At 40.9% G+C, this 11,733-nt stretch overlaps 1 protein-coding gene across 1 annotated transcript; it reads right to left on the bottom strand.

Moving 5' to 3' along the window:
• On the bottom strand, window positions 1–11,447 carry CD5L (CD5 molecule like). The gene is made up of 6 exons (XM_041003389.1): window positions 11,371–11,447; window positions 9,132–9,158; window positions 4,669–4,992; window positions 2,521–2,862; window positions 1,679–1,999; window positions 1–518 (listed from the first exon to the last, which is right to left on the bottom strand). The coding sequence occupies exons 1-6, from the start codon at window positions 11,393–11,395 to the stop codon at window positions 514–516; spliced, it is 1,044 nt and encodes a 347-aa protein (XP_040859323.1). The 5' UTR covers window positions 11,396–11,447; the 3' UTR covers window positions 1–513.
• Window positions 11,448–11,733: the final 286 nt, after the last annotated feature.

The raw sequence follows: 11,733 nt of genomic DNA, 5'->3' as shown, positions 1-11,733 counted from the left end.
TACTGAGAAAATGGTTTACTTTCACCAAGAAGAGTGCTATGTTATTTGACACTTGAGAAAAAATAGAAAGAAGACTCCACAGATTCACTCAAATTCTCAATTTCCCCAATTTCTGTGAAATGGTCTAGCCACATTTGCTCTCCAGGGCTTTTCTTGTTGCTTTTCTTTGTTTATGGACGTGGATCTTGCCTCGGTAATGGTCAGCACCTCTGGTTACAGTGGCAGATCTGTGGTTTCCAGGTTGCCTGAAGGGAAGCAGTCCAGGCCAGAATCAGCCCACAGTGTGAGCTAGGAGTAGAGCATAACTCAGTGGAATGCTCTTCTTCTCCACATCTCCAGGCACATGTGCAGGTACTTGAACTTGCCAGCTGTAACGTCAGCACAGCATCCATGTTATTGATGTGTCAGGGAGTTGTGGCTAAGTTTTGAGACCCAGTGGGAGCCTAGTAGAAACAATCAGGAGACACACAGGGACCGGTGGAAGCCAAGACAAGCATCAGGAAGACCAGGATACTAATCTGTAAAAAAAAAAAGAAGAGGAAAATGCAGTTAGGTTAGGATGGTGATAGATCAAAAGGGGGATATTCTCGTCAAGCTGTGATCAGCTAAAGAAGAAGACAAAGCCAAATATAGGAAAGAGATCTAAACTACACAGATATCCCACCCTGTAAGAGCTGATTAAATTGGGGGCAATTTCCCAGGGACTTTTCAACCCCCACGTGAGTCACAGAAAGTATTCATGCACATTTACATGTCATGTAATCACAACAATATTTGAGGTAAGTGAGATAGCTGTCTCTGTTTTACAGATGAAACACCGGGTTCACAGCAGTTAGATGACTCAGTTTGTATAACTTCCAAGTAACAGCAGCAGAATTCAAACAGAATCTTTTGTCCTGAAACCTTTGAGGTTCTGCTCCCTACATTTCTTTGCCCACTATTAGTTTTAGCTTAGGTTCAGGGTTAGTTGTTTAGTGACGTAGCTTTATGCAGTCAAATCCCCATGTTTAGTACAACTGGGCATCAGGCCACTAATTCTCTGGAGTCAGCCTCGCAGGAGCTGCAAGTGAACTTCCTGGCCTAAACCAAAGCAGTGATTCTTATTTCACTCCCCTGAAGATACTCAGGGCTGCTATCCTGGCTTCCATGATAACATTGTCATGGACATTTTTAAAGGGTTCTCAATCATAAATCCATTCCCGTATTTAATATTGGTAAGTAATGGAGTGATGACAGAAGCGAATTGGTTGAAAAATCTTCAGTAGTTTAAAATTAGGCCTTAAGTGTGGAATCCTCTTATCCCTAGGTTCTTTACTAACCCTTAGCTGAAAGACTGGATGTTATCATTCTGATATACAATTGAAAGTGACTTTTATGATTTTGGATGGTTGCTTTTTTTTTAACTTCATTTTTGTATCAGGATACTGATAACAATGCTTAAATTATTTTTGTTCTCATATTTATAAACCGTATATTTTTTTTATTACTTGCATCATTGGCACTGATATCCTTCGCACTCTCCAACCCCACTGATATGCCTGAATTTCCCTCTGATGATATTCCTAGAGATACACAGGGAGTGGGTAATGACTACGCTTTGTCACATCCTTTTCTTTAGAGTCCATCTCTCCTACCTCCCCTCTTTATCATCCTCGTGAATTCCATGCATAGGACTTACCTGAGCAGATCACAGCCACATCTTCCTCATGGGTGCAGTCATGTCGTCCCCAGAACCTGTGCTGGCAGAGTTCCAGGGACTGTTCATTCCCCGAACAATCGACATCGTCCAGCCAGATGCGTCCAACTCCAGGGCCAAAGATTTTCCGTTCTTTCATGGATGGAGAGAGGGACTTCCCACAGCCCATCTGTTTGCACACTACCTGGTCCTCCTGCTCTCCCCAACCATCATTGCACACTGAGCCCCACATTCCGTGGTGTAGCACCTGCAGCCTTCCAGAGCAGCGGCTGTGTCCTCCCACAAGTTTCAGTTCAAGGGGATCTGCAGGGTTAAAAAAAGGAAGTGGGAGGTTGAAAGAAAGAGAGAAAATGGGGGAAATTAAGATCATCTGCATCCTCACCCAAACTGAACTAGCACAAGTGAGACTGTACGTGTTTGTGTAATTAAGAAGCCCTATGCTAGGTTCAAATCCTGTGGACCAGGTCCATTTTTCTATCTGAATCTTCACACTGACTCATCTATTTTATAATGTTAATATTTATAAGTGACATATACTATTTAAAAATGTAAGAGCTTAAAAGGTGCATGAAATGATATGCTATATCAGACAGAATTCAATATAATAGCAATTCATATCAATGTAGTGCATAATATTATTTAAAACATTCTCAGAAAGGCACAGAGCATAACAATCTACAAATAAGATAATTAGTGAGAAGCACAATTAAATAAACTTGCTACAGTTCTATGTCTTATCAGCAGTTCACTGTAATGTTGTTTGAATGGGACCCCTTGTAAGTAAATGTGTGAATGAACATTGTCTCTGGATATGTAGACATTACCTTCACAGTCCACCCATGTATCCTCAGCATGAGTGCAATTGTTCTTCTCCCAAGGCCCGGAATGGCAGTCCTGAAGGACTACTTCTTGTCCTAAGCAAGCTATCTGACTCTGCCAGATTGGTCCTTTGCCCTGGGTAGACTTGTCGCAAGATTTTTGTGTATTTATGGCTCTCCCACACCCCAGTTGCCGGCACACCACCTTCGCAGATTTGAGATTCCAGCCTGTTTTGCACACAGTGTTCCATTTTCCCTGGTATTGTATCTCCACTCGCCCTTTACAACGTCCAGGGCCATCAACAAGCCGTACACTCTCTGGGACTGGAGGTAAAGGGATGTCTGGGTCTGGTAAGAAAGAAAGGGTAAATGTTCTCCCCATATAAGAACATGGCATTATCAAAGGGCAGGATCCTAGTACACATCTGTCAGTTTTGAAAGTTTAGGATGACGTGTAAGAGTGAGCTTTAGGCTGCCTGATAAATATTTACTTGAAGAGTGAAAGACTGGAGGTCATTATGTTAAGTGAAGTAAGGCAGATATAAAAAGACAGATGCCACATGTTCTCTCTCACATACCAGCGTAAAAAACAAAGTCAATCTGGACAGGGAAGGTCAGGGGATAGTGTGAGGTCTGGATGCCAATACAGATAAAAGTAGTAAGTTCTAGTGTTGCGCAGTAGAGTAGGTTCGTTACAGTTTGCAAACTGTATTATTCTGGGAAGTGTGGAAAGTGCTCCCAGGGTTAATAGGTGAAGGATCAACTTACTCTGCCAGTGAGCCAATCCTCCCATGAAAAATACATTTTTCTTTTGAAAGTTAGAGAGAGAGGGAGAGAACTCCCATCTACTGTTTCAGTCCCTGAATGCCTGTGATGGTTGGACAAAGCTTGTGATCCAGGTCTCCCATATGGGTTGAATCCAATCACTTGTGCCACAGCTGCTGCCTCTTAGGTTCCACATTAGCAGGAAGCTGGAATCGCGAACAGGAGGAGTATGTTCTGGCCCGAGAAGCTTGCACTCTGATGTGGAATGTGGACAACTGAACTGGTGTTTTAACCACCAGGCTAAATGCCTATTTCCAAGTTTTAAAAATAGTAGCAACATACAAGTTGTGCCAACAGCAAAACTCTTGTAATTTAGCATTGGCAATTTCAAATAGGTATCTCAGACATTACTTGCAGCTCCCAATGTAAGAATCAAATATGAGGTTTCAGTTTAGGGACAAAAAGTGATTATTTAAGGCCCAGAACAATGCCTAGTGGTTAAAGTCCTCGCCTTGCATGCACAGGGATCCCATATGGGTGCCGGTTCATGTACCAGCTTCTCCACTTCCCAATCAGCTCCCTGCTTGTGGCCTGGGAAAGTAGCCAAGGACGGCCCAAAGCCTTGGGACCCTGCACTCGTATGGAAGATCCAAAAGAAGCTCCTGGCTCCTGGCTTCAGATTGGTTTAGCTCTGGCTGTTGTGGCCACTTGGGGACTGAACCAGTGAATAGAATATCTTTCTCTCTGTAAATCCAACTTTCCAACAAAAAATAAATCTTTTTTTTTTTTTAAGTAAGTATTTCATGGAAAACAAATTCTGTGAGCTGGCAAAGAAAAAAAACAAGATTTCAGAAAAGTCATGGTCTAATGGAGGAGAAAATATACATGCGGAGATTATTCATATATGGAAAACAAATAACAGAAGGTAGAGAAATTAATACAGACCTGTCTATTTATCACCTAATGAGGTTACTCTGATTTGCTATGAGTACTTCCCAACCACCTCTGTGGATGGTAAAAAGATTCCTTGGAAACGGAAGCAATCAAAAACAGCACTTCGGGAGCTCATTTCTCTCACAACTGCCACCAGCTTTCAGAACAAGGCACTCAATCAACAAGGGTTAGTGGCTGCTGGATCTTCACAAGTGTATGTATATGTAAATAAGATAAGTAGGTTCTTCTATAGAAGGAAACTAAGGGAAAACATTACCTCATTGAAATAGAAATTGCAATTCTGGATGTGAATATAATTTATCCCCATTGCTCACAATTGAGAAGCTATCAGATATGAGGAAGATGAGGGGCCAGTGGTAAGGACAAAGACCAACAAGACAAATCATGTGGGTGATGGGCAGCTAGCACACGATCCTTGAGCCCTGCTGTACTCACTCTCACATGATGCCCCAGCATCCTCTTTGTGTGAGCAATCAAAAACATCTTCATCTTGCTCGCACTCAGACAGCATCTTTTCCATTCCAGTGCAATTGACCAGTTGAGTGAGGACCCTTTGCTCATTTCCTGCTGATGGTTTATATAAGTAGCCACTGGGAGTTCCCTTGGCTGCTCCACAGCCTAGCTCCCGGCATAGTACACCCACATCCTTCATGTCCCAGCCGTCATCACACACAGTGCCCCAGTGGCCCATCCGTTCTATCTCTACTCGCCCTTCACATCGGTGGGGGCCTCTCACCAGCCGCACTCCGGTTGGAGATTCTGTAAAGAGATAGACTGTTAGCTTGATATCTAGGAAGAGCACAAACTGCTTGTGCAAATATTCAGTCAATTTGAGACTATCCCACCACTGACAAAAGTTGTAAAGAGGTGAGACACTAAAAAGGAAGAGACCAAAAGGAAGGAAAAGGAGAGGAACATCACACAGCATTTCTTGTTTTGATGATCTTATATTCTTAATTGTACACTACCAAGAAACTCCACTTCCCATTGCCTACCCATGACTTCTAGCATTTGCAATTTGAAGATTCAGTGAAAAATGTGAATTAAGGATCTATACAGGATATTCAGATTCTTCTAGTATTCAGAAGGACCAACAGAGGCCACCAAGTCCACCCCATTATTTCACAGATGGTGAGAATGGCTTACAAGGAAGCAAGGACTCTGTGACCATACTATCCTATAATGGAAGTCTTAGCCCACAGTAGAAGAGAAAAAAAATCTACCATTTGCTTTTTTAATTTTTCTTTGTGATTCTTTTTCCATAGTAGCACAGTATACAGTTTGGGCTGAACACTATTCCACTAAAGGGACCCATTTCTACCCATCCATGATACTTTTGTGACACCATCCCTTGTCTAAGCACTTAGCTTAGAAGACATGTAAAAGAATTGGAGCTTCAAAGTCTGAGAGTCCTGGTAATTTTCCATGTTCTAGGAGACATGATGAAAGAGAGGTACCAAAAAGACTCCATGTAAGTTCTCTGGACTTAAGAACTTGTGTTTACTCTCTGACTAGAATTCTGGGGAAAGGAAATACCATGAGACCTTTTCTGTCTTCAACCAAGACATGGAAACAGAGGAGAGACCAGGAAGAACCCACTATACAATAAGCATTTGTGGAGAACATACTGTGCTTTGGGTGCCGTGCATTCCAGAACTAGAGAATGTTGGTGAGCAAGACATGATTTCTGTCCTCAAGAACTTTCATTTACAGGGATTGAGGCAATCTTCCCAAGTCAATTTAGCCACAGAGTCTAATAACAACAACAACGAAACACTGGGGAACTTCTGTTCACTGCTTTTGAACTAGGAGTCAACAATGTACTAGGACATGAATAGCATAACAGAAGTCAACATGGAGGCCACAAGAATGACCCAGTTGACTGCATGAATATAACCTAACTACTGAGGAACACAATTTTTCACTATATGTTTTGTCTTAACTCTGCAGAAATTTCCCAGAATTGAAATCAGTGCCCAGAGACGGGTGAGAAAACTTTGACCTGACTGGTTTTAAATGATAAATTTATGTTGGATTTATTGCTCTATCCTTCTTCATTGTTTTGAGGGAGACAATATAAAGAACAGGGGATAGAGGTAGAAATTAAAATTTAACTATAGGGCCAAGCGCAATGACCTAGTGGCTAAATCCTCATCTTGCAACTGCCAGGATCCCATATGGGTGCCAGCTTGTATCCTAATTGTTCCACTTCCTTTCCAGCTCTCTGCTTATGGCCTCAGAAAGCAGTAGAGGGTGGTCTAAAGCCTTGAGACCCTGCACCCACATGCGAGACCCAGAGGAAACTGCTGGCTCCTGGTTTCAGAACAGCTCAGCTCTGACTACTGCGGCCTCTGGGGAGCAAATCAGCAGATCAAAGGTCTTTCTGTCTATCCTTCTCTTTCTACATCTGACTTTCCCATAAAGAATAATAATAAATGAATAAAATGTAGCCATAGAAACTCCATTTCCATTTTGCAAGACCTAGTTTGAAGTTTATACATCTAAGCATAAATATAATTTAAGAGGAATTGCTCAGGAATAGCATTTGGGACATTGGATTCAAGGTTAGAGTTTGAATGAACATCACTGAGTACTCCAGGAACACTGAACTATCAGAATCATGAACTGAATATTTTATTTCGCTCTGGGTTACAAAATTCTCACTTTTGATGAATTTTCATTTTCTATGGAGAACACATAAAAACTTCCTGGGAAAGATGAAATAAGAAACAGAGGGAGCAACAATGTGGAGGAATCCAACATGGGGTTGGGGGAGTTCCAGAGTCTATGAAACTGTGTCATAAAATGAAATAAAAGAAAAAAGGGAGCAAATAATTTAGTTTGAGGGTATAGAGGGTAGACACTATTGAAAGTCAGTGAGAACAGTGGAGGGGTTCCTCAGGACAGCTGTGTCCTGGGCAGGACCTTTGTGAATGCGTTTGAGGGAAGGGAAAGGAGGGGAAGGGTGAAGCAGCAACCTTCTAAGGTGGAGAGGTTGTGAAATAAACTGCTGTGCTCCTGCACCGCCAATAAGGACAATCCTAGAGACAGAGGGAAGAGATCAAGCGATTGGGCTTCCAGAAGCAGTAATTTTTTTAATATATTTTAAATCATTTTATTTGCATAAAGTGAATAAGTATCAAGTATTTCACAATACTGGTTTAGAAACTTAGTGATACTTCCCACACTGCCCTCTCTCTTGCTTGTGTGTTCCACCCACCCTACTCCTTCCTTCTTTGTTTAATTTTTAACAATGGAATATTTTCCATTCACTTCACAATCACAGGTTTAACAGTCCTTTAGGTAAATAACAAAATAAACTGCAAGTAGAAAATCTCCCGCCGTTCCTCCGAAGTCTATACAAATGCTGTAAACAGTAATCATGTCTTTAATGTCAATCTGAAAAAAAAAAAATCAGATTACAGGAAGCTGGGAAGAGCAGTGGGAGGAAAGGATAGCATTTTGGACAAAAGGTCCTGAAACACAATGTACCAAGTTCTGGTGTTTTGTACCACAGTGTGGGTGACTATGACTTAAAGAGATGTGCAATATCCTACATAAAGAACTAGATGATCCAGCTACAGGCAGCAACCAAGTGTCTTGTACCTAGGCAAGCACTACACTACTGGGAGAAAAGCAACTAATGGTTGGTATTCTGGTGGGGGCTAATGCCAAACTACACCAGTGTGCCAGCATAGTTGCCTATTGTTAAAAATATATATATGTAGAGAACTTTGTGTGTGCCATCACGCCATGCAGTACAGCATGGCAAAATGCAGGGGAAGCTGGACCAGGACATGCTACCTCAGCCCCAGGCATGTAGTTGGGTGGGGAGTGGAGGGAGTGGTGAGGGGAGTTGCAGATTGGTAGGGGAAGGAGGTCAGGGGATATGTTGGAGTAATGGGCCACCGAGTATATATTTAATAGATGATATAGTTTGGCAGCAAGGAATAGCCCCTTTTTCCTTCCCGCCTAGTAAAAACAGGAGGGAAAAAAGGCAAGAACTGGAACATTCATCTTACCCATTATCTTCCTCATTACCTCGACCCTCCCCACCCCAATTGGAGGCCCACATTGATGTATGCTTCTCAATTATATAAACAACACTAAAAATAAAGTAAAAAATTAAAATAAGGGAATGGCCAGTAACCTTCAAACATAACCAAAAATAATGGAACAGGAAGAGCAATTTTCTGGTGTGTTCATTTTAAGAAATGCATATATGCTGAAACGTTACACTGTAAAATATGTGCAATTATTGTGTGTTAATGCAAGATCTAAAATAAACTATTTGAAAAATCAGATTCCTTGGGATATAGAAACCTTTACACTAACAGTAGTTTATAGATGCTCCTCTTTGGGACCACTTCAAGCTCAGGTGAGAAGGCGACCAGGAGACAGTGAAAGAAACTACTAATTCACAAATAACCTCCAAGGGTTTGCGTCATCATGGGCCTCATCTCCCCTAGACTCTCCTTAGGTACATAATTGTTGCATTGCTCAAAGGATGCCCAAGTGATAACCAAGGGAGACTGACATTCCACTAGTAGTATATAGTGGTAAATGAATGTCTAATTCAAACAAAGGTGCCGTTGAGGCTGCATGGGAGACTGGACGTTCTGGTGTTCAAAAGGACAACAGGCTCATTTGACAGACATAGGAGGATGAAGTGCTTTCTGTGCTTGAAACGAAGCTTTCCCTTATCTGGATGCTGATGGATTTTCTTGGGCAGTGTAGTTCAAGTGGAGACACATCTCTTGTTTCCTGGCAGAATAAATCATCCTACACCTTTCTAAATTCTGGACAAGGAAACCTGCCCACATAAAATTGCAAAGCTGGGTAGGGTGAAAATCAGAAAGGAAATTTGCCTCCCTCTAAGAAATCCCAAACCATCTTACCTGAGAGGCCAGATCCTGTGCAAACAGCTGGAGAAGAAAGAAGAGAGTGAGTGAGGCCATGGAGTCAATGATCCATATTTTGTTCAAAGAACAAAAATCTAGATACACCTTACCAAATTTTGTGAGAAGATAGGGAGCCACCAAATTCAGCCCCGTTGTGACTTTCTTCTGGGTTGACTGTCCTTGGAGAATACAGGGACACTATCTAGGAGCCAGATTCCAATTCTACCATGTTTAGTTGGCCCAGCCTGTTCCCTTTGTATGTAGTGATAGCTCAATCCCAGGCATAGATTTGGCTTTCTGGGCTGGTCAATTAGATTAGTTATTACTGCCTGAAAAGTGATGATGCTGGGGGTCACTGGAAAGATGCCCTAGGGGGAGGTAAAAATACCATGGTGAAGTCAGAGAGTACATCAAAGTCTCAGGATTTGTCTGTGTTCACTGGCAATGCATTTAGACTGGTTTGTATAGGACCAGACAATAAAATTGTAGATTTTGTGGGCTATACGGTACCTGTGAGAACTGCTCAATTCTATTGTAGTGGCATGAGATCAGTTTTATACACATAGACAAATGAGCATGTCTGTGTTCCAATTAATTTTATAAACGGACTCTGAAAGTTGTATTTCATGTAATTTTAATGTGCTATGAAATGCTACCATTACTTTTATTTTTCCTTTCATGTAAAAATAAAATCATGTAAAAAGATAAAATTGTTGAATGATTCTCACTTGTCAGATTGTAGTTTACTGAGCCCTGGTTTAAATCAATAGTCAGAAAGTTGCTCTAGATTTACTCATAAACACCTAGGTTTAATTACCACTACATCTTCAAAATGTGAAGCTTCCTCCCTATAATGTCTGTGTGTGGTTAGATTGCTGTGTCCATTAAGTTACCTTCTGGTTCTGTAGCAAGTCCTGAGCCCCATAATCATTGCCAGTTCCTGAACCTTAGGCATGTTCAAACGCAGGATGTTCCTATTACCTTCATCTGACTTATTTTTTCTGAAGAAATGAAGGTTTTTTTCATTTCAAGCTTAGGAATTTTGAGATAGCACCAAGTATTGCAATGGTTTAGGTCAAGAGTATTTTTTTCTTCTCTTGATTTCCAAATAACTTGTCAATATTCTCATGTTCTTAATTTCTCATGTTCATAACTTGCTCACATTCAGACTCTGAGATCCTATTTTCAGTTGTCCCAAACTAAAGGTTACATTTCACATATATGAATTGTTAAATAATTCCCCCATGTGTATATTAAAGAATATAAAACTAGTATGCATATGGAAAAAGATGAAAGTGCTATGCCATATGTAAAGGTGCAAAAAGTGACACAGGCAGTAAATGATCTGCAAGCTGTGTAGTAGAAGGAACAATTATAGGTTACACAGACCAGGAAGGCTTCATGAAGGAAATGGTACTGCAGATGAGGCTCAGGGACTCAGTGGTACAGTCATTAGGGCAAGGTACCACATGGGACATAGAAATGTTCAAAATTTGGCCAGCATCTTCAAAAGAACACAGAAATGCCAACACTGAGAGACAAGTGTCAGCTTCAGCAAGGCATAGATCACCAATACGTTAAACATGGATGTGCTAGGTTAGGGTAGGAATTCAGATGACGTAGTTAGATTCCCAACATTATTTATTCTGAGAAAGTCTAGCAAACCTCTGGGGATCATAGTCTTTTCATAAAAGTGAGACCAAGATTTCAGAGAAATATTGTGACTCAAAATAATCAGACAACTAAAAAATACCAAAAAGCCAAAAATCAAGAGATTTGGGCTACAAAATCTCCCAAATAATTAGGGTACCCTCTAGGTTAACACAGACAAAAGAAAACTGGGAAATATTATACAGAAAGACTTTTCTGAGGAAAACAGATAACGATCACTAAAATTTGATTGTCTTGGAACTCTACTTCATTTCATTGCTTTATGCCACTGTTTTGGGCTCAAAAATTTATATTTTAATGGTACATTTAATAATATTTGTATGAAAAGGAAAATGACATAAATTATCACAAACCTGTCCATCCATACAAATACAGAAAAATAGAAAAAAAAATCTAGTCATCAAAGTTGATTATGGATTTGGTATGGATTAAGTAGCATTTTGGAGTATAAAGAAGTCCTACTTGAATGATACCCAAATCTGTTTTGGATAGGCAGGGAAGAAATTCTGCTAAACCAAGTTCCAAAAACTCTGAAGCCTAAGCCAATAGGAGCCAGGTTACTCACCAAGGATCAAGAACAGCAGAGCCATAGTCCAGGCAGGCGAGGATGGTGCACGGAAATGTAAGGCTGGAAAGAGGTCCTCAAGAAGTGCTCACTTTGGGCTACAAGTATTAAAAGAAGGCAGGGAGGCAGCTCCTGTGTGTAGCAGAAGCACTACCAGATGACCAATGGACCTAGGGGATAGAATTAATAAAGCCTGGCCTGCTGAATTCAGCATATTCCAGAGGAAGTGGATAGAATTGGCAGAAACATGTTGAAAAAAAAAAAAGAACACCCAAAATAACAACAACAAAAAGCTGTCATGATTTGGTCCTTCTACAAACCTCAATACATCCATCCTTTGCTCTTCACAGTCTAAAATGGGGA

This window comes from Ochotona curzoniae, unplaced genomic scaffold, assembly GCF_017591425.1.
Source record: "Ochotona curzoniae isolate NIBS_2020 unplaced genomic scaffold, NIBS_Ocur_1.0 scaffold_2683, whole genome shotgun sequence".
NCBI lineage: Eukaryota > Metazoa > Chordata > Mammalia > Lagomorpha > Ochotonidae > Ochotona > Ochotona curzoniae.
This window is presented reverse-complemented; position numbering and strand designations above follow the sequence as displayed.